This window comes from Lissotriton helveticus, chromosome 1_2 (assembly GCF_964261635.1).
Source record: "Lissotriton helveticus chromosome 1_2, aLisHel1.1, whole genome shotgun sequence".
NCBI lineage: Eukaryota > Metazoa > Chordata > Amphibia > Caudata > Salamandridae > Lissotriton > Lissotriton helveticus.
In genome coordinates, this window is record NC_136058.1 from 131,216,994 (window position 1) to 131,241,262 (window position 24,269).

Sequence of the window (24,269 nt, forward strand, 5' to 3'; positions counted from 1 at the left end):
ATTGTCTTAACGCTGCCTTGTGAATAAGGCGAGGCCCCTATCGCCACCACAACATCACTGAAAGTGACGTTGTGGTGGCGATAGGGGCTTGTGAATATGCCCCTTCATTTCTTAGACTGTGGTAGATGGGAAAAGGGGAAAAGATTTTCCACTTATAATGGAACAAGTAAATTGAAGAGGATGGAGTTGCACTAGAACACATGCTGGACATCCCTTGAAAGTGATGATGAGCTGAGGTGGATGGTGGTTAGTGGAAAAGAAGCAACATAGCATTGGTTGGAACTTTGGTTTTTATCATCTGCTACTATTAAACTATATGTTAACTCGCACTTAGGAATCCATTGTTCCATTCATGCACACATGGTTGCATCGATCAATCTACTATGTGAGCATTTATGTCTGCAGATGTTTCATCAATCACTGTATGTGTGTGACTGTATGTGTTATTTTGTTTTTGTGTGTGTGTCTGTGTATTTATGTTTACCTGGAAGAATTATATGTTTTTACTTTGAATTTTTATATAGGTGTCTGTTGGGCTGTCTGCATGCATTTATATATGTATATGATTGACTTCAGATATGTTGCTGTGTCTCTATGGATGAACTGTAGAAAATCAGAACACAGCAACTTTTTAAATGTATTTCAATATTTGGAGCCTGCTATAGAGTTGTATTGGTGGATTTTTCATACAACATTGTGCCAGGATAACCCACTCTGCAACATCTAGGGTGTAAAGTCTGCTGCGCTTATAGTTTCCACTGGTTTCCACCAAAGTTGCTACCGCCATGGGAGAAGCCATCTTGGGGAAATAATTTGACAATGGCAGTGTCAGATGGCCTGATTTCTGCTACAAACTGCCTACACTGGAAAGGTAAATACCATAGAAGAGGTATATTGTCTCTGCCCATATATCTGGCTCCACTAATAACCTGGGAGTGTTTTTCAGTAATTTGGGGATATCATACTTTTCTATTCACTGTCTGTCTCACCAACGTTTCCATGAACTTCTTTTTTTGCTGTACCACTGCCCTCAATAGTGCAGAATCAGCATTTGTAGATTAGGTGGCAGATCTACTGCCGTTCACTGGAGAGCTACCTCTGAAACTCGGCAAACACAGTGGCAAACAGATGGCTTTTCTGTTAGTTGGCCATTAGCACTCAAAAATAACACATATGAAGATAAATACACATATATGGAATACCTGCAGCCATACCAGCACACGCGTGAGTGGATGTATCAATGACTCCCCAAGTGTGAATGTGTAAATGGAAGAAGATAACTGAACCAATATTACCACTTTTCCACAAGTGGTAACAATGCAGGAGATCAAAATAGAGAAGCTGCTACATTGTGGATGTTTCTCTTTACAGCCATGCTCTAATTCATGTCCATGGTGGTGAAAATCAAACACACAGTTGTAGATGTGGCTCATCTAAGGCCATGGGCCTAAATATATTGTGTTAGCTGATGCACTTTGCTTGGTGGTTATATACAAATCTGTTGTTCAAAATGATGGCTAAGTTTGTATTGCTTTAAAACAAATGTGGGCTCTTGTGATGACATAGAGTGGACTCACGCCTATTTAGTGCATTCATGTGATGTTGTCAATAGCACTGGCTCCATGATGTGACTACATTGTAGAGTATAACACTACATTACGTAAATTATTTTGTGTCCATTCCAAACCATATACCTCAGGTCGTACATTTATTTGCGCAGACAATGAAAATTGCAAGACTCAGCAGGCTTAACAACAGAGTTTTGGCATTCTCATTTATCAATCTAAAAACTTCAGCAAGAATTATCCAGGTCCCCTGCCAAGCCTCTAGAATGATTCTGTTGTTTAGAGCAGCAGGAGCTGGCAGAAGAATCACAATACAGCAGTACTTGGTGAGGAAAACACAAGACAGGTTACAAAATAGAAATTATGATCATAACACCCATCATGTCGCTAGGGTGTGAGTTAGGGCACGAGTTATAGCTATTTTAGATAATTATAAATATAACTGCTGAATTTCTATGGTTTTGTGTGTGTAAAAATGAATTACAACAGTTTCTTAATGCTATTTCCTACTAAAATTTCCTATGTCCAATGTTTATTTCAGTAAATATGTATATATTTTCACTCCAAAACAAATGAGAGGGGTCCTACTCTGCGAAAGGGACAGGACGCCACTTGACACAATGTCTAAAAAGATAGATCCCTTTGGGAAATCAAAATTGTACAAACCGATTTCTCACTTATCACTCAAATCACAAGTCCAACACATCAACTTCTCACTACTCACTCAGCCCACAGGAGCCTATCACAATAGCCAATCAATCAAATGTAAAAATGTTTATTTATTGTACATTCAGAGGTCATTATAAAACAATAAAAACTAATTAAAAAGAAAGGAGCCGACAACTCTAAATTTCAAAAGGACTCCCTCAACACTGCATTCAAAGTTATTAAACAATATTCTACACAAAATAATATATGTTAAAAACAAAGTGAGCGAAAATGTTGAGAGTTAACATTAACATTCCATAAAGGCTTTTAAGGACTTTAATCTCACATATAATGCATTCCTTAAAAAGACCAATTTAACTTAAAAATGACCAAGAAGCGACGATTTTCGGTGGTATCACAGGTCCAACCACCTTCTTCGGGCTTTAAAATGATATCCATCTGTATACGGATATACGGCTGGATACGGAGATTTTTGAATCCCGGGTGTCCGTGGGCTAATTAAAAATATGATACATACAAAGAGAAGCAAATTGTGGTGATTGCTTCGTTTAAATATTCACTTTTGAGGTCGGACTATTCAATAAAAGATTAATTTTAACCTTAGGGTGAAGCTTTTATTGGCCTGGAGATTGTTTATTATAACGGTGGCTGTTCCCATGGAAGTAAATTATGGGAACTAGGGGGCATATTATCAAGGGGGTTTATCTCAGCTTTTTTGGCTTTAAAAGCCAAGAAAGCGGAGATAAAATTATCTCCCTATTACCTAGCTGTCGCTAACACCAGTTAGCGATAGCTAGTAGGAGATAGCGACCATCTTGGGCCCCACTTTGCATGTCAGTGATATTTATCACTAATGACATGCAAAGTGGGCGTGCCAAGATGTTAGCGACTGGAAACAGTCGCTAACATCGCTATCTCCTATTACCAACTTTTGGAGATATTCGGGCTAAGAGCGAATATCTCCAAAAGCTAACACCTGCCCTGAGCGGTTCTTAGCCATGTTATCCAATGGGAGGTGGATAACATGGCTAAGAGCATTAGCTCAGTAATGCATGAATATCGCTGACTTTTCAGCGATATTCATGCATTGCGGCCGTTTTTTATCGCATTTGTGATAAACCTTGGTAATACCAAGGTTTATCTGCGATAAAAATCGCCGCAGCTCTGCGGTAAAATTTTGTCTCTAACCAAGCAATAGCGATAATTATCGCTATTGCTTGGTAATATGCCCCTCGGAGCCTTCCAGGGGAGACACCTTCGAAGATTGAAAATCAGGAGATTTCTTCCTCGAACTTGTATCACACACCCAGATCAAGAGATTCAAAGTGCTATGATGTGATTATTGTCATTTTAAAGCCTGAAAAAGGTAGTTGGACCTGTGTTACCACCGAACACAAAAATCTCACTCTAATTTAAAAAGTAGAGAGACATGTAATAAACTAAATGACACCAAAAATCCACAGTGGATATGGACTTTAAAGACTTAAGTGAAACGGTGCCAAGAACCATTAAAGTAGTAATAAAAGTGAATGGGCGTTGTAGACTGGGACTAAGGTGCATTTTCAGGTTGCCCTTGATGGAGCCCATGTAGAATACACCAGGTGGATTAATATCAGTCTGGAAGTCAAAAATGGGGAAAAAATTCTCCTATTTCAGAAAAGATCAGAAGAAAATTCCTTCCCGAGCAGACCAACAATGAATCTATAGTCACCAATATTGAACTGAAGTCCGGATACATGAGTCCTACTGGTCCTCTGGAGATTTCTCACTGAAACACAGAAAAAATCTTAGTGTCTTTTTTTAAGAAGCTCAGGCCTCCACGCAGGATGAAGCTGAAATGTAATCTTATTTTGTTGAACTGCTGGATATTTTTTCCAGTACGTGCTGCTGATGCGCTGGAGTAAACATTTTTTTAAATTACCCAACATTCTTGTTGTGCCCAAACAACCACAGGAGTACACTTATAGGACCCCTAGCAGCTCTTGGGAGATACTTAGGGGCATATTATCAAGGGGGTTTATCTCCGCTTTTTTGGCTTTAAAAGCCAAGAAAGCGGAGATAAAATTATCTCCCTATTACCTAGCTGTCGCTAACACCAGTTAGCGACAGCTAGTAGGAGATAGCGACCATCATGGGCCCCGCTTTGCATGTCAGTGAAATTTATCACTAATGACATGCAAAGTGGGCGTGCCAAGATGTTAGCGACTGGAAACAGTAGCTAACATCGCTATCTCCTATTACCAACTTTTGAAGATATTCGCGCTAAGCGCGAATATCTGCAAAAGCTAACACCTGCCCCTGAGCAGTTCTTAGCCATGTTATCCAATGGTAGGTGGATAACATGGCTAACAGCATTAGCTCGGTAATGCATGAATATCGCTGACTTTTCAGCGACATTCATGCATTTCGGCCGATTTTTATCGCTTAGGAGATAAACCTTGATAATAGCAAGGTTCCTAAGCGATAAAAATCGCCGCAGCTCGGCGATAAAAATATTGCCGCTAAGCCAACATAGCGATAATTATCGCTAGTTGTTGGTAATATGCCCCTTAGAGACTCTCAGGTTTTTATGCAGAGTCCAAAAGCAGGGTCCAGTACAAGTCCAGTTGCAACTCTTGCAGATTGGGCTCCTGCCAACTGACCCTAGGAGTCCAATTATCTGTTCTAGGTATGAGTGGGAGCAGACGGAGCCCTACAGGTCTCCTTACAGATCTCAAACAGCAGGTGCAGTCCTTCTTCAGTTCTTTAACAGGTTGAGAAAGTGTTGTAAAGACTCTGCCTTGGAGAGTCATATTTGTGGTTAGCACTAGCTATAGGATGGGAGAGACTCTTGGGCACTCCGGAACCTATGGGGTAACATTTCCCTGGGTGCACCCATACCCAACCAAGTTAATTAATGAAGGGAAATTAAGGCAGTTAAGACTCAGTGGTCTTTTAGAGGGTGAGCAACATATGAAGTAGAACAAAGGCAATGGTGACAGAAGAAACCATATATTTTTTTAAAAACACATTTTTTTAAATAACAAAATAGATGTGAGATAACCTGAGACTATGCAAATTTCAGCTGAAGGATAGCTACAAATGCATATGGAATTGTTGGGGGATGAGTGGTTCAATGCTACTTTTATTAAAGCAAGGGGAAACCATTAATTGACCTCAAAACCGTAATGTCAGTACCTTGGAAGAGATAGCAGAGAAAATAAAGCCAAGCAGAGCATAATATATAAATATTATCACACAGGGATCTAGTTTAAGGACAAGAATATAAGGGTTGTCATTTATTAATAACTCATACTGTGATATTTGGCTTGCATGACGATAAATGTATGGCATTTGGCTGTTATCTATACCAAAGTGGTGGATAGGAAGGCCTTGAGAAGATTTGTGTGATTGACAGGTCATTCTTTCATATACCAGTATGTGTCATTACAAGTATGAGAAAGTGATATAGAAATTCTGCTATATGTAACTTGTTATATGGATGGAGTGGACATAAAGCTCCTGTGAGAAAATGCAATTTTTTGCTTTCTCACACCCATTTTTTGTGACAGAGCTGTCTAGTGCCCAGGTTATGTGCTGTGCCCCTAAACATGTCAAAATTGCTAATTGGCTTAGGAACTGTGCCCATGGCATGGAATGCTACATGCCACTGCAGCACTTATTGGACTGCAGCACTTATTGGGCCATCTAGTATTGCGACGAGGAAAAGATTAAGCCAGTCATACCATTTTAGCCTGACTGCTGCAGTTTAAGACTCCAGTCCAGCTTGTCAAAAGAACCACTTTCTTTTATTTATCAATAAGTCACCCATATGGAGCCTTGAAGCCAAAAGATAATTTGCATGGTACAAATTTTAAATATTAAGGCCCTGATTTCGATCTCGGACGGAGAGGAATAGTCTCTAACAAACATAATGGATATCTCATCCACCATATTATGATTCCATTATATCCTATTAAGATCATACTACGGCGTACATGATTCTGTCACGTTTGTATTTCATCTGCTGAGATCTAAATGAGTTGTGAACAAATAGGGGTTGGGCCTATAACTACACCCAAACTAGACCTCAACAAATTGTTACCGAAAAAATGTTTGTGTGTGCAAATTGGATCAACAATAAATAAATTAAATAAACCACTTTCGGAACTAAGGTGGTTTTGGTGATTTATTACACCATCACTATTCAGTTACTTTTTTGAAAACGAATAATTAACACATAAAGTTATGTCACATAGAGAAGAAAAAACAGTTATGATTATTTAACTGCACAATACTGACAGTGAAATATTTAGACAATTATACAAAAGCCAAAATTGGATGACAGTACATGGCAATACAAAAATTGACCAGTCCTTCATTTGAAATAAACAACATGGCGGCACCATATTTTATGGTGGTCAACATCAAGCGCCTGCCAATACAATCTAGTCAGGGTTGTGGGCTACCAACAGGCTGATTGCCCTGTTTATACAGTTTAATATCAGTTCCAACTAGCTGGGTCAGATCAACGCATTTCGGATCTAAATGAGGCCATAAGTCTGCTATCTCGAAGTGGGGACCAGCTAGAAAAATAATTCAACCACTCTTTGTAATATTTATTTGATGCCCAATTCAATGATGAAGTTGGATTTTTAATAAATGTTTAGTATCAGAAATTGGGTTGTTGATTGAGGAGGGTGGGAGCCCTTCTTAAACCATAGTCACAATCATTTTCAGGGAGTATCACAAACGTTTACTAAATTAACTTGTGCCTAACCCACTGGTAGCTCCTTTAACAGTCATCATAGCAGTCAAGATCAGCCTTACATTAGATGGGCACAAGGAGGAGGTGATCATTTTCAACACCAAAATACACGTGAAGCACACAAAACAAGACTCAGAACATCTAGTGAATCTGCTTCTGGCACACATAAGCACCTAGAACACCCCTAAACTCATTTACATCGCTTAGGCTCCTCAGAGGAAGACACATTTAAAGGAAAATCCTCACATTGGAATATCCCAGAAAAAAGCAGCAGTCTCTACAAGCAGCTAGATGCCTACTGGAAGACCTGGAGTACATCAACATTAGGACATCAAATGGTAGGTTCCCGGAGGACTACCTGCTGGCAGCTTCTTTCTACTCTGTGTCAACCTGCTCAATATTAGACTTTACATTCATCTTGCTTTCACTATTCCACAGAGTCTCCGCATTCTGCCTAGGGGACAAAGGACACAATGACCACAGGCCACACAAGTCAATCCTAGCAGAGGCTCCTGTGCCTAAATCATCAACAGAAGTTCCACACTCAATTTACACGATCAACTTCTAGAGAATCAAAACCGCTCTAGCAAACACAGAGGAAGTCATTTGATTGGCAAAGGTTTTACTACAAGCACATGAAAGGACAGTAGGTAGCCTCACTGACTGACTGGGAAAGCTTTACTCCAAACCTAGCCAACTCCTTCGCCATGACAACCAAAGCAAGATTCCACAAAAACAGTAGGGAAGCAGGTTGAATCTTGATTGCTCACCACACTCAATTGAAACAACGTAAAAGAGCCATAGACAACAAATTGAGATTGCTGATATACAAACTCGGGGAGTTCTACCTCAACTCTATACTCCTTGAACAAAGAAGTTTGTGGAAAAAACTAAAATTGAACATCAATAGAACTCAAGAAGATGACTTCAGGGCCAAACTATTCTCAGACATCTAATCTGCCACAGCACTCAATTCTGGGGAACAGTAAACAAAATAATGCACCCAGACCAGGAAGGAGTGATATATTACCTCCTGGAAAAGATCTGGGCTGACTTTATTAAAGCTCACCTTCAATCCCCGAGCCAGACAGTAAAAACAGTGAGCACAGACCACCCAAAAATGACCAACAATGCAGTGATACTCCTTCTCTAATAAGCCATAATCTGCATGACTCAGGAGCCTCTCGTATCATGACCATCAAATGACAAATCGCCAAAGGCAGGAGAGATGGGGCACCTGGACTTAACAGAATCCTGCCGGCCCTCTTCAAGCAGGTCAGAACTCCCAGCCTCCTGGAAAGGCTCTGTATTTCCCCAGTATATAAAAGTGGAGACACGGCTACACCAAAAATAATACTACCTGGTTGATCTGATCGTAAATGAGGCAAAGTATTTTGCAAGCCCCCTTTTAGAGGAACATCAAGCATGGGCATCAGCAAACTCCATCATTCCATTCAACCAAACCATCTTCTCCAAACTTACAGGCACAACTACCAACATTCTGGCAAGCACAGCAAGAAGCTCTAAGCAGCCTCTCATATCTTCTTCACAGATTTCCGAGCAGCCTTTGATGACATAGACAAGACTAGGCTATGTTGGACATGCCGATCCTACTCCACACAGTCACCTGGGTGCAGCTGAAACTGGGTGAAGGCACTCACCTTTCTAGACAAGTGCCAACCACCAAAGGGCTAAAACAAGGGTTTGTGCTTGCCCCCACAGTAATACATCTCTAAATGATGGACCTGATGCAGTTTCTCAACTCTAGCAATTCACATGGCCCTAGACTGGAGGGCACTATGCCAACAAGTTTTTTGCATGCATACGATATGATCCTGGTGAGACACACTTGTAGACATGCAACATCTCCTCAATGCAATACAGGCATAGGCAGCGGAGAACCTTAAGGGAGCTGCCTGACCCTAAGATGGTGCCTGGGCTCCCACATTGCAGCACACGCTATGGGATTTGTTTCAGTCTTTGTTTGGGCACAACGTCACAGACGTCATGGCAATTAGGAGGTGCAACCAGAAGGAGGGGGAACATCTGTGAAACAAACCATGAAGTGATAAGCCCTCCTTTGCCCTATTTATTACTATCTGTTAATCCCTTGCCTGACACCAAGATGGCTGCCACTGGATTCCTTTCCATGTCGTGCTACTCAACTGAGAGGGAAAAAAAAAACAGACTTCGACCAGACCTCGAACACATCCCCCTTCAGGCCTACCCTTATGGATACCGAATCTGTTAACCTACTGCTGACCGTCAGAGACCTAGCTTTTTGGCCGATGCCTGGTGGAGCTACTTGATAGCTATAGAGGAGATGGGCTCTGGACTACCCCCTCAGCCGTCACCTACCCAGCGAGACATTGGGCAGACATTACTTCGTCTCTCCGTAGTACTCTCCCTCCTACCCCTTTACTCCACCCACTTTGCTCTGTATGCTCCATTTATCCCTCCTCTTTGATCTCTAATTGTTTTCTCATTGAGACCTAGCCGCTTGACCGATGCCCTACCTGATAGCTATAGAGGAGATGGGCTGTGGACTTCCCCCTCGCCCGTCACCTTCCCAGCCGGATGTTGGGCAGACTCTCCTTCGTCTCTCTATCCTTCCTATCTCCGTCCTTTCTCCCTCCAATACCTTTACCCCACCCCCTTACCCTTCTAAGCTCCATTTATTCTGTCTTCCAACGCTCTTTAAATGTTTTCTTGTAACTGATGTAACTTGTAACTGATGTAATTTTGTACGTGTGTGGATCCATATGTAAAGCGCTCTGATACCTCCGTGTCTAGCCAGCGCTATTTAAAACTCAAATAATAAAAAAAAAATCTAGAGAAAAGAAAAACAATGACAATCAACTGTGTCAAGAAGAAACCCCCCTGTCCGGTATCTGGGGACTATACGCATCCAATCATGACAATCTATAAGTAAATAGGCATAGAAGTTGGCAAGGGGGTCAGTTTGTGACGCAGAAGGAGGCAATCAAAGAAAAGGATGACACTGGCAGTGACCATGAGGATCCTCAAATTGAAGCTCACAGGACTGATACTGACTCCTCCTCTCCAGGTAACTCAATCAAAAGTCCTACCAGCAATCACCTAAGGAAGTGAAGCCCTGAGAGGCAGAGAAGCTAAGACTCTAGACAATACACAAGTTAAGGCTTACAGTCTCATATTCAGCATTCTAAACTACACTTCGGCAGCACAGATCCAGTTAGATTTCGGTCTAACAAAACAGTCCTTGGCAAGGCAAGGTACATTCCTTGTCTGCTGGAGCAAGATCAGAAACGCCGATGTCAACACCCTGATTCATCCTTCATAGAAAGAGCTGCAGCATTGAAGCACATCGCCTGCCTGAAACATTCTTCCAGAATCCCTTTCAAACACTGGGCTAACCCAGGCCTGTGACATTCCAACCAGTCACGTCGTCTTCAAAAATGTTGTTTGGAAATCAATAAAACGCCTACCACTGTTTGAAGACAAGGCCACTTTCTAAGGCTGCAGTTATGCATGGATGTCAATCAACAGATACGGAGCACTTAACCCTCAAAAATACTTCAGTCTAGGCTACTCAAGAAAGGTAAAAGACAAATTCTTAAACCACTGTTTGGGAATACTCCCCTCAACTCAGCATCTCCCGCCATGGCAAAGTGTATAATTTTCTAACTGCTGTCGACTATGCGGCTCAGCTACGGAAGACCTCACGCACCTGCTCTACATCTGTAATGAGCTGAAGGGTGACTGGATCCGAGTGCTCAAAACTCAGTTCCACTCAAGAGGGGTCCACACACGGAGACTGGCAGTGTTGGCCTCCTTCAAAGCAGAGGATCCGCAGCTCAACTGCAGGCTGGTATAATTCCTTGCACTGATAGAAAAGAAAATGTCAAGAGACAGAAAATACATTCTTCCAGTTCTAATCTACAATCTCTAATCTACAATCTACAACTGGTCTCACAACCACCACACCTTATGCCCCAGGCCCACAACTCTAAACTCTGAATCATCTCCATGGGCAGAACAAAGTGGCTTTTTCTATTTGTTCTTATGAATGCACCACACCTTTGCACTTTCTAATATGCAAGGCAGAGTCTGAAGACACTGACAAATCAGTCCCCTTGTTAAGTAACTGCTGCCCTATACATTTTATTTTAGGTATAGTTTCATGTATTTTATCCACTTTATCTTGCTTTTTTAACTTGGTTGTATTTCACTGGTTTTAACTATGAAAAAATAAAATTGCTTACTTACTTACACTTGTAGCTTGACACAAAAGCAGCAAGTGTTAAGTAAGAGGGAATATGTAAATCATTTATGCAGCACACAAACAGCAATAAAGTAAAAATACAACACAAGACAAATTCCCATAAATTTAGCAAAATAGATTCAAATGTAATAAATTATTTATTACCAAAACAACACAAATCCAATCACTAGAACCAGAAATACTCAATTTTAAAGGTTGAAATGGAAGAAGCATCTGGGCTTTACCTCCCACAGAAATGTTTGGAATTTCCTGCCTTCCTGTCCTGGTCCCAGTCTGTCTGCAGTCACAATAGGCTATTGTGAAGTTCTTTGTGCATGAGGGGAGACAGTATCTTTGAAATTAACCCTGGGCATAGTACTACGCTATACTAACAGTGCATGCATAGTTTGTACTAATTGGTACACCTCAAATATCACGTAGCGCAGTACAAAAATTGTGCTTAATCACGTAGCGTAGCAGCTAAATTAACAACATCCTCAGATGCTTTGATAAAGCAATTTTACATGCTAAAAAGCATACAAACCAATTCACATAAGTATACTTTTTCAATTAAAACATTAGGCAATGAGAGAGGTGATGATTTTGGGGTCCCCTCTAACCTAGGGGGAGGACCAAGCAGATGCCTTGAACACAAAGAGCATAAACAAAAAGCACATCTTGTTGAACTTCGGTGGTGGTCCCATCCCCATAGGACCACCCAGAGCACAGTTATTGGCAAAGAAACAATCCCAACCAAAGGTCCTGCAAAGCATTATGGGACGAGATTAGCAGTGGGAAGTGAATATTATAGTATCCAATATCAAAATAATTCTACAAAGAGCTGTAGTTCAATTAGTCGTTACTAGATGTCCCTCACGAGTCAAATGCAAAGCATTGAAATTATTCTTACATCAAGCTGCAGTTCCACTAGTCGTTACTAGATGTCCCTCACGAGTCAAATGCAAACCCATTGAAACCCTTTCATCAAGCATTTGCATTTGACTCGTGAGGGACATCTAGGGCCTCATTTATGAAGGCCTTGCGCAACTGGTGCGTCACTTTTTCCCATTTAAAAGTGACGCATCGGCGGGGCAAGACCTTCATAAATAAGGCCCATTGTAACCACATCAATTCAACTTTGATGTGCCCAGAGAACTGAGGTAAACCTGGCAAGCTGTTTCGACCAAGGTGCATTGCCATTGGACTTCAGATTCAGGTTCATCCCACTCAGAGTTTTCTGAAGCAGCAAATTTGATTCAGTGGGATCTCACATAGAAGGTGTCCGGTCTCACAGAGCCCTCTTTGACCTCAGCCTGCAGCCTTGCCCCACTGAAGGATTCTGAGCTCAGAGAAGTGACCGAGTATGACACCAAGAGTATCTGGCCGATGAGAGGGCTTTTCTGGGGGATAAATTCCAATTTCTCCTGCTCTGAGTTTTTGCCACAAAAAACGACTGCACAGTGTGTGTGTTCAATGGATATCCAACCTTTTGGAGCCCTCTTAAATCACAGACTGCTGCCTTACTTCACTGAATATTTTGTGCTTTCATTTTTTTAGGACAAGTCCTAAGATAAAATCTCTGACTGGGATGAACCTGGTTTCTCTACCTAACATAATGCAATGAGGTAGGCATCAAATCACATCTTGGTTCCGCTCTATTGCGATCAGTTAACCACTTTTAGTCAATCAATCAATTCAGATTTGTAAAGCGCTGCTTGTAACCCATGAGGGTATCCAGGCATTGGGGGTAGCTGCTGCTGCTGGGCCTGGTCAATCAAACAGCCAGGTTTTTAGCTCACTTTTGAACTCCTGCAGGGGTGAGGAGGTCTGGAAGCAGAGCCCCATCCAGGTCTTGACGGCAAAGTGGGAGAAGGAGCGGTCACTGCTCCTGCTTCGAAGGGAGTGTGGGCGAGTGAGAGGGATGTTGAGCGTAGATGTCTGATGGGTTGGTGGAAGTTCAGCCAGTGGTTACGGTAGGCTGGTCCCTTGTTGTGGAGGGTCTTGTAGGCATGGGGCAGCATTTTGAACTATCACCTCTTGTGGATGGGGAGCCAGTGGAGTGTTCTGAGGTGAGTGGTGATGTGGGTTCACCTCGGAAGGTTAAGGATGATCCTGGCTGCTGCCTTCTGGATAATTTGAAGTCTTTTCAGCATGTGAGAGGTCCCCCCTATGTAGAGGATATTGCCATAGTCGGGGCAGTTGTTGATGAGGGCCTGAGTGATGGTGCATCTGTTGCTGTTGGGAAGTCACTTTAAGATTTTCCGGAGGATGCAGAGAGAGAGGAAGCAGGCTGAGGACACTGTGTTGCTGTCAACTATGATGCCAAGGTTCCTAGGTGTTCTCAGGGTGTGGGAGGGGAGAACAAGCTGGCCACCAGGAGTCCTCCCACGGGGAAGTGTTGCTTCCATACATGAGTACCTCTGTTTTTTCGGTGTTGAGTTTGAGGCAGTTGTTTTGCATCCAGCTGGTGATGCTGGTCATGCACCTGTGAAAGCTGGATTTGGTGTTCATAGGGAGAGGATGAGCTGAGTGACATCAAATATAATATGATGGTCATGATTTGGGATCTGATCAGACTGTCCAGAGGGTCTATGTATGTGTCGAATAGTGTTGGGCTCAGTAAGGACCCTTGGGGAACACCGCGGATGATGTAACTTGTGCCCAAGTTGTAGGGTGGGAGGCAGATGCTCTTGGTTCCTCCAGTGAGGAAAGATGTGATCCATTTGACAGCTCCCACTTCGACCCCCCTCTGGTGGAGTCTTTTTTAAGAGGGTGTAGTGAGACTTGGTGTTGAGGGCTCATGAGAGGTCAAGGAGGATTAGGGATGTGGTTTCTCCCTGGTCTAGGAGAGACCTGATGTAGTTGGTGGCTCTGGGTAGGGCAGTTTGTGGGCTGTTATTTGAGTAGAACCCTGATTGGGTTGGGGGCAGGAGGTTGTTGTTCTGAAGGTAGTCTGTGAGTTGTTAGTAGATTGCCTTTGCCAGAACATTTGCAGGATCTGTAGGAGGTTTTTTAAGGAGTGGCTTGACGTCCACGTGTTTCCATTCCACTAGGAAGGAGGCAGAGGTAATGGATGTGTTGTGGATTGAGGGGAGTAACTTGCTGATTGTGCTGTTCCCCAGGTTGAAAATGTGATGAGGGCAGGGGTCCCAGGGTGCTCCTGAGTGAATGGAGCTTATGATGGTGGTGGTGGTCTGTGTGGTGAGATGGTCCCACGTTGTGATCCTCAGGTTTGAGTTTGAGTAGTGCATAACATTTTTGCAATTTTTATTTAATGTATCTCCAGTTCCCCCATTGGATTTTTGTCATTTATATGTAATTTTATATGTTAATATTTATTTTGTTTTTCTAATTTGGTTTGGGATTAATATTTCATGATGTTTTGACTTTGTAACTGGTTTGGTACCTCATACATGCTTTACACATTGCCCTACGTTACGCCTATCTGCACTGTGCTGTAGCTACCAGGGGGTTAAGATTGGGTTCATTTAGTCACTTTGAGGGATCACCATGACAAGGACTGTGATTATTACTCAAGGTGGGTCGTCACTCCCCTTGACAAATAATCCAATTTCTTTCAATAAGACGTATGTATGTCCCAAATGTGGTTTATGCTGTACAACCCTAAAATGCAATGGCGCACTGACTAAATGTACAACAAATAACAGTTCATATTTTCTTCAATTGAAAATAGAGTAAACTAATTAAATTGAGGCACATATGTTTCTTTCTGCTTACTGGGTTCTTGAGTAATTGTTTTTATAGTTCTTGAACTACATAATTTAATCGGTGCCTAGCTTTACTTAACATTCCTTTGTGATAGTTCTAAAAACATACCTTCTTCAATCAATATAGATTCAGACATCAACTCTAGGAAAATCAGCAAATGAAATACAAAATTGTAATTATTATTAAAGGGATCAACATGAGTACATCATGTAAAAGACATCTTTAAATTAATCATGTTAACAAGACTGCTGGTGTGGTGAAATCTATAACATTTAGCATTTAGAAAATGTACTGTTTGAGTTTGATTGGTTTGTTTAATATGATTTTGACAAATATAGAGATTATGTCTTTGTTGCTGAGTTTGACAGTTGTTCGTTTCATCTTTCTATGTATGCACATTTGTTTAATAGACTGTATGAACTTGCCTACCAATCAATATACATTGATAAAGAAACACACTTCTAAAACGCCTTTTTTCAAAACTCTAGTTTGAATAAATGCTAGAAAGTTAACTCATTTATGATTTACTATTTTAGCACCACCGAAAAATTGAGCTTAATACAAAGGTTACATATGAGATAATGACCTCAAATGGACATTTAACATAGATACAAAAAACATGGAACATAGTTTGATAATTTCAGACGGGTTTAATCTGAGGGACTGGTGTAGGACAATTGTGTCCTATGCTGCTGCCTTTATCATGAAAGACTTACATTTTTAAAGAAAGGAACATAAATTAACCTTCATTTGCTCTTTTCAAAGTGAAAATGTATCTTGATACACTATGAAAGAATCATAAACTCCATGTGCGCAATTCTCCCTTATTGATAGGCCGATAAATGTAGACACAGATGTAATTAAACAAAAAAGTTTTGAACAATGTTTTTTTTATTTCAGGCATTACAAAATCATCATGCAGTTCATGAAATTTCTTACATTGCCAAGGATATCACGGACCACAGAGCCTTTGGATATGTCTGTGGAAAAGAAGGAAACCATAGATTTGTGGCAATAAAAACAGCTCAAGCAGTGAGTACCTATAGATGAACAATTTGTGCAGGATCTATATTCATCATTCTGTGTTGTATTACAAGTTAATATTATAGGGGTGGCATTACTTTGAAATTTGAAAAAGTGATATATCTCTTTTGTTGCCCATTTCCCTGCTTACTGCTGTGTAAAAACTTTTATCTCAAATTTGTCTGTATTTGTGAAAATGCATGATCGCCTGCTGTCTGTTCAGTAGGTTATGTAAAATTAATTTAATGTCTCAGTTTTAAGACTAGTGCATGTGTGCCCATTTTGAAAGACCCCTTCACTATGTTACAATCAGTTTTTTTGACAAGCTGATACTAAGAATTGCATGCACATGCAAACAAAATAATGCTATGTTTTCTGCGGGGTCAGAAGGATGGCTTTCTGTGTGTGTGCATGTGGGTGTGTGTGTGTGTGTGTGAGCAAGAAAGAGAGAGACAAACAACTTGAGCCTAATTAATGAATAGAGAATATGCTCCTAAACCTTCTTACTACTACTACAAATGTCTATAGGAAGCACACGATAACTGTCTCTTGCTCAAGAAAGGAAATAATTGAAGTGCTCTTCATATGCATAAATATGAGTAGGTAGGGCCATACATGCATGCATGTCTGTGTGTGTATAAGATCTACACCTAAATTGGCCATTCTTATGAGATAGTCCAAGGGAAGGACATGGTCTTAATAGGCTAAATTAAAAAAGAACACAGTGGAAGGATAATGCAAAAATCAGATTTGTGCCTGTTTTTATTGGCAGTAATACTACATTGTTCTATAAGATAATGCAGATTGCTAATTTTTTGGGCAGTCATAGAATCATAGATGAGTGACTGTTAACAAAAAATATGTATTTCATCAAGAGATACTTGATACGCAACATGAATCAATTTCAAGTCATTTATGATGTCACTCAGAACTCTATGATAAAAATATCCCCTTTATTAACAGCTTTCCATCTGTAATTGTAGGGTCCCATGCACCATCATTCAATAAGTGATATGGTATGGTTTGGTTGTGTTTATTGTGTAATATAATATCCTGAACCATTCAAATAATTTAGTTCAACACTTGCAAGTAAAGTAAATGATGTTTATGTGGAGCTATCTGCAGAGTTTTTAATTGACTTTTTCTTTGTCTGGCCTGGGTTTAGAGAAAGCTTCAGCTGTTTTGTCAAAATTGTAGTTTTCTAGAACGTTCCTACATGATGTACCTATTTAGAGATTGGGTTTTTCCCATTGGACTGTCAAATTGCCATTCACATTTTGCTACCACCAACCACCGCATACAGCATGCAGCACTGGGTCAGTCTACTTTTCCTATTGGTTCCATTCACTTTGAGTAACAGCACAAGACCATGCACATTGTTGACATCCATTTAAAAGTAGTTCATTTTTCTTCATTGACAAATCTGGTGGAAAGCGTCTTTAATTTAATTTGTTTTCTGTGTTATCTTCAGATACCATTTATTTATGTTGCTTGAACTTTGGGTGCCCAGTTAAACGCTGATTTATGTTCTATCTGCCTTTTAAAATTGCTGGTTCAACAGCTTTAAGTGAAACTGAATTATTGTAGCTGCCTGCGATTTGAAATATTGGTTAGGAGGTGATATTTGTTTATTTTTCTCACAATTAAAAAGAGTAAAATTCATAACACAACGGAAAGACTTGTTATTTATAAACCATCACCAGTGACACAGGCATTTAGGTGGCTGAAGGTTTCCTTTTTCTTCTTTATTTTCTTGCCAAATGCTATTTGCGGGTAATAAAATACTGTAACTGCTGAGACATAATTGCACTGAATATACATTTTCTTGATAGCATTTTTTATGTCAATGGACAGCTGTGTGACTCATGTATAACAAATGTGCATTGCACTTTTTATTATGTTGCTTTTTTTGTAGATTTCCTTCTAAGCTGCCACCATTCCCTAAAATATTTGTTATTTCCCTCTCCGTGATTTCTACATTTCATAATTGTTGTACAACTTCTAGGCTTTAGCTCAGCATGGCAAATACAAAATGTGTTTTTTTTTTGCGTTGGATAATTAATTAGTTGCACCACAAAATTAAGAACAGATGCCAATTCTGTAATTTCTCATATATCAAACTGGGGTAGCAAGGATTTTTTATCTAAAGATGAAGCAAACAGCAGTAGAATATTTTGTTGATTTTTTCTACAAAGCTGAATGATTCAGACCATAATATCTATATTACGTCTGTAATACTGAAACTTGAACTTTTCTGGTAATTTACAAAACAACAAAATGAATCTTGATATATACACCCAGTTTGACACAAAACTAACCCCAGAAGCAAACTCCAGGCAGGGGAATAATGAAGTAATGCTGGAAGAAGGAGGGGAGATTAACCCAACAAATGGCACACACATTGATGCATGTATAAAGACAGGAAAAATGGAAGAAAGTGGGAGGGCAACTAATGCAAATGTTTTTCCTATTTTTCACATAAATATATCTAGGAAAGCTTGTGGAAGGAGGAAGAAAAAAAAGAATAGGAGGATAACAAAGAAAGCCAAAAGGCGTTTTCATGCCGTGTAGATGAAGTAGGATTGGGGTCATCCATCAATTAGAAATTACATCCAGTCAGCAAGATGTAGCTTTGGAGGGGTAGTTTAGATAACTTAGCACCATCTAATTTGATATTGCAGGGTACTCTACTAGGCACAGAGAATGAAAAGGAAGTTGCCATTCTAGTAACAGTATATAGTGGAAATAGATAAGCAGGTTTACATGCTTGAAATAGTCAATAAATAAGCCATATGAGCTCAGATTCGGGAGAAGAACATAGCCCACTTCGATCACATGGGGAAGTAATGATGTCCAAACTAACTTGTTTAGAGTTAAAGTAAGTACAAGAAATATGAAATTAACGCTAGAGAGGAAGAAACATTATCGCTAAGCATAGCGTATATTTTTGCTGATTGAACCCCTAACCTTTTTATGATCTAGATCAAGATCTTGACAGTTTTTAGCTCCTTTCTCTCATTATCAAAAATTTGTCCAAAAGATATGTAACAAGTGTCTATACTATGTGATAAGGCAGATGACTTAGAACGGCCATGCCATAGTATTTCCATTTGAGAGTGGTATTAGAACTCATTTTGAAAGCTATTGATGGTATGAGACAATGGGGATTTGATTTGTATGAAGAAAGTGGGGAATGGTCAGCAGAACATAGTCCGGGGTGAATCATTGACTATTGGCAAAATCAACAATTGGGGGAATAGATAATCACCTACCAGCCAGGGATTGACATAGAAAGGTTAAACATACTTGCATCAGATGCAGGTCGTAAGATAGTCTCAGAAGCTTATGTGAAATACAATGAGGGGACTAAGCAGCAAGATTGGAGGTGGGTGACAGCATTCATTAATTCCACCACATCAGCAGTGAAAGCAAGTTTTTCCTGATGAATCACGGTACTGGCGTTCTCTGACTTGTATTATAGCAGGGATGAGGAGAAACAATATCTCAAAAATAAATTGAATGAAAAGAGATGCACAATAGTTGCTTGCCAAAAAACATAGGCGACAAATGATTGTATAACAACAGTAGTGGCTAATAGCAAAGCAGCAATTAGGAGATAGGACAATCCCTGTAGTAAAATGCTTATTATAGTAAATGTGTACTTGCCACCGAATAAGGAGACAGATCGACAATATGGTAAATTAATATATTTAATTAAGGATTTAGGATATAGTTATCCAGCTGTACCCATATTGCTTTTTGAGGATTTTAACTTTAAAATACCACTATCAGTTAACGAAGATGGTGAGTTGTCCAAGGTGGATAGATTTCAGTGCATCCCAACAGTTTTGAGGAAGTGAAGAATACTTAACTGGGAAGGACATTTAGTTTACCTTTAAAGAGACTTAACTTGACCGTTGGGAATGGTAGGACTTTCAGTGGTTGTCTAGCCCAAAGTACATTTGATAATGGAATTAGTACTTCACTGATGGATTATGTGCTTCTATCTGCAGGAAATGTTTCTAGGGTAATAGATCTATTGGTGGGGGATAAGGAGGGCAGCGACCATTAACACCTACAATTAAACCTCAGGTATGATGTGTGTAATTGAGAAATATGAGCTAACAGTAATCAGATCCAGTTTAAGAACTCAATATGGGTCACCTGGACAGCTAAAGGGAACATAGGGCCAGAAAGGTGGGGTTATTGAATGGTTATGGGTTAATTTCTCCTGAGGAGATTCTATACAAATATAGGGCCTCATTATGATTGCGGTGAATCCGCATACTCCGGGCCCGCGGAAGCCGCCGCCGGCTCGGAGTATGCGGATTCACCGCCGCAGCCACATAGAACACCCACCGCCAGATTAGGATGGCGGTGGGATTGCGGTTGGACCAGCGGCGGACGGCAGGTCCGTCTGCGGCTGATCCGCGGGGTGGGGAGGGCTATTTGGTGACGGTGTCTGCAAGACACCGTCAGCCATATTAGGATTTGCACGGAGACATTCTTCTCCGCGGCGGCTTTTCCGCCGTGGAAAAGCATGTGGACTTTGGCTTTTGGGGGCCCGTTGCGGGCCCTCAGGGTGTCGGGGGGTGGGGAGTGCACATGGGGGGTACCTATGGTACCCCCCAACATTTGCATGCACAAAGCGGCAGGCACCGCGCAGTGCCTGGTGCTTTGTGCATGTAAATGTAATGCATGCATTTTTAACATTGCGGTGGGTGCTGGTTGAAGCAGCACCCGCCGCAATGTTATTAATACAGGATGTGACCGCCACCCTGGCGGTCACATCTTAATTTGTATGGAGGGACCGCCGCTGCCCCTGCGGACGGTCCCTCCTACTCTATGGTGGCGGACGGACTCAGGTCCGTCCGCCATCATAATCGGCCCCTTAGTGCGGCGCTAAAGAATATAGAAAAAAATTCTGTTAAATTACAGGGGAGTTGTGTCTCTTCAGTTAGGAAATCAGACTATGACAAAGCAAAAGCAAAGTTTAATAAGAACATAAGGGAAGTCTCAAGATTTGAATTAATGGGAAAAACAGTACCTATAAAATTAGGTCGAAAGATATTACGAAAAGAGCTAAGAAGATTTATCTGGCTTGAAATAGAAAATAAATGGATGGAAATTCTTACTGTCTGAAAGAAAACATTTCCCTAACCTTTTGGAACCTGGTTGGCAATACAAGAGTGCAAGGAAAAAGATCACAGCTAGTCAATAAGAGAAGGAAGCTAGGTAGAATATATTACCACATTGTACAGACTAAATGATATTATCAGACAGGTAAATGTCTTACTGGGGGAGAGGGCTGTTTAGGATCAGTGAAGACCTTTGCATGGTATTCCACAGAGAACGATTTGGTAATTAACATGGCAGAAACAAAATCTATGTGTTTTACTTCAAAAAAGTATAAAACACATATGCACAGTTGATGGTTAAAAGACCAACTGGTCAAGTTTGTTTCAGAGTATAAATACTTAGGCATGACTTTTAGTTGAAATGTTAATTTTTACCTCGCACCTTAAGGCACAGGAGTCTAAGAGTAAATAGGTGGCTGCAGCACTGGCCAGATTGGAGAAGGAGCTAGGTAATGATTCTGTGGCGATTTTATGAGAGGCAAATAACTTGAAAAATCACACATGTGATCCTCTGTGGCTCTAAAATGTTGGTAAAGAAAGAAATTAAATGGCTGGAAGTAATAGAAACAAACATTTGGAAGTCATGGTTAGGTCTCTCTAGCAGATCAGATAATGCAGCGATTTGACATGAGTTGGAGCTTATAAATATCAAGTATACATATTTCCAAAGATTTTCAAACTATTAGAGGGAGAATGGAGGTAGCAGCTGAGGGCACTGTTAGGTTCATATTAAATTCTTTCGTTCAGGCTGAAAATCTATTGCTGATCAATTCCTAAGCAGTGTGGATCCAAAGGAGACAATGGATACTGTTATATGGCCAAATGCTGTTAGTAAGGAAATAATTAAACACCTCATCAAGGTCTCATATATTCTATGTGACTACATGAATTATGGTCAAAGGCCCATCTTACACATTTATTTGAACCGGGGGGCATGAAAAACACATCATTAGCTAAAGGATATATAGGCAAGGGACACTAGAAACTGGATGATGAGATTGAGGTTAGGACAAATGCAACAGTTTCTAAAGTGCAAGTCTCCAAATAGTGCCTTACTGTATCTATCAGGGAATCGCGGAAATTGGCTATTTTGTACAAGGGGCGTATGGTCATTGTGTCATCTTCTAGTTTTCTGCCCAGCATTTATAGTAGAGTTAGTCTGCTGCTCCCATTCTTTAGAGTCATGTGTAGAAGGACTTTTATTGCATTGCTTAACACAATATTTTCAAATTTCATAATTGAACTATGCCATGAACTAGGCCAATACTTTGAGACAATTTTCTCAAGACTTAAGGACACCAATAGCAAGTAACTGATGATAGTACTTAGACTACAGATTTTAATCTGTAATTGTTCAATTGATGCACTTAAGAACTAGGTGATATTCTTCTAGGTTAAAGATCACCTTTGCACTTCATCTTTCCTTTTCATCCTGTTGGATACCCAAACTACGATGGTAACAGCATTAGTACTATCAAATATAGACTACTGCAATGGCTTGTACCTAAATATGCAATGTCAACAACCTAGCAAGCTACAAGTCCTGCAGAATGTGGCTGATTACTGGCTCCAATTCTCAAATTCAATTCTGCTTCTCAAGCCATCAAAAAGTTACATTGGCTCCCTATCAGGCATCAAAAAAGGTTTAAAGTCCTCTGTCTTGCATATTACTGTCTCCATGGTGTAGGCCGTGATTTTCTGAAACAATACTTCAATTTGTATATCCTAGGAGAATCATGCACTCCTCAGATGGCATAACACGTGTGGTTCCCAGGGTCAAATGGACCAACTAGGGAAAAAGAAGTTTTGTGACCTCCACTTCAAAAGAATGGAACCAATTTCCTACTCACATTAGAAAAAGGCCAAACCTGCTATCCTTTAGCAAGGGTTTAAAAACATAGCTTTTCTCCAACTAAGAACAAGTCCTATGCCCACTTAACAGAGATAGCGCCTTGACATATCTGTTTGCGCTTTAGTAATTTATATAGCATAGCATAATATCTTTGCACTTTATATTGAGGATTGGTTGCTCAAAGACTGATGAAATGTGCTTGCGCATAGCACTTTGGATCGGTTACTTTTAAAAACAAGTAGGAGCAGGAACGGATGCTATTATATAAAATACAATATTTAGGGGTTGAAGGGTTATTATTGCATTCCAGACAGATAGACCATTTACGCACTTTATGCTGGTGATTTAGTACTAGTAGTTAGAATGAACCAGTTTGCTAAGTGGTTGTTTTCTTAAGCTTAAATCAGCAACATAAATACGAATCTAAGTTTTGAAATCATTTCAGGAGGTGCCTGTGGAAATAATGTATGTATGTTTTGAAAATTGTTCTTAGGGGGTTAAATGGTGTTAATCAACATGTTGTGTGCCTGTTTTCCAAAGTGCAAATCAGCAGCCTGCAGACTTAGACAATTGCAATTAATTTCTAATGTATGGTTAATTAACTTATGATTTCTCAATTAACTTTTATAGTTCTTGTCTATATTTTAACATTTATTTATGGAAAGAAAAATGACATGGGTGTATTTTTAAAAGAAAATGTTTATTTTGGCAAATCAGCATAATATCAAACTTAATCATCAGCTCAAACGAAGACTTCCAAAGCTATTGTCCCCTCCATAAAAACTCCCCTTTTGTAGCTGTGGAAAAATACATGAAAGTCTTTACTTTCCATTTATCGTAATCAACAGTCATATTTTCCTGCACTTACCACATGGAGTTACATGCCAAAAAAACCAAATAGAACAATTCTTTTTAGTTCACTAGCCATAAACACGTCCGTCCTCTGCTCCTCACTTGTGACAGGGACTGTGTAGTTCATTGACATACTCAAGGCATGTATGTAAATTAGCCTATTCTTTATAAAACGCATACACTGACAAGTAAAGTAAGTTTGAAGTATAAATTAATTTTCTCATATTTCTCTGTGACCTTATGCATAAGCCCCATTGTTTTTAGCCACATATTAGAAATGGATAGATACACTGACCTGGAATGGTTTCAATACTTGAATATTATTCCCTAAAATACATTTATTAAATATTACAAATCAGTGTGTTGTTGAAAGGCTTTTGATTGCCTATATTTATGTATGTAATAATATATATACATATTCTGGATATTCAGGAAAATATTTTTGAAACTT

The 24,269-nt window shown here is 40.1% G+C and overlaps 1 protein-coding gene across 7 annotated transcripts in view; it reads left to right on the forward strand.

The window, feature by feature from the left end:
- DAB1 (DAB adaptor protein 1) overlaps nucleotides 1–24,269 on the forward strand; it is a 964,054-nt gene that overhangs the window by 770,278 nt on the left and 169,507 nt on the right. For all 7 annotated transcript variants that reach the window (XM_078670000.1, XM_078670038.1, XM_078670055.1 and 4 more), the window contains exon 5: nucleotides 15,854–15,985. In XM_078670000.1, coding sequence (XP_078526126.1) covers nucleotides 15,854–15,985 — 132 coding nt within the window. The remainder of the gene's footprint in view (nucleotides 1–15,853; nucleotides 15,986–24,269) is intronic.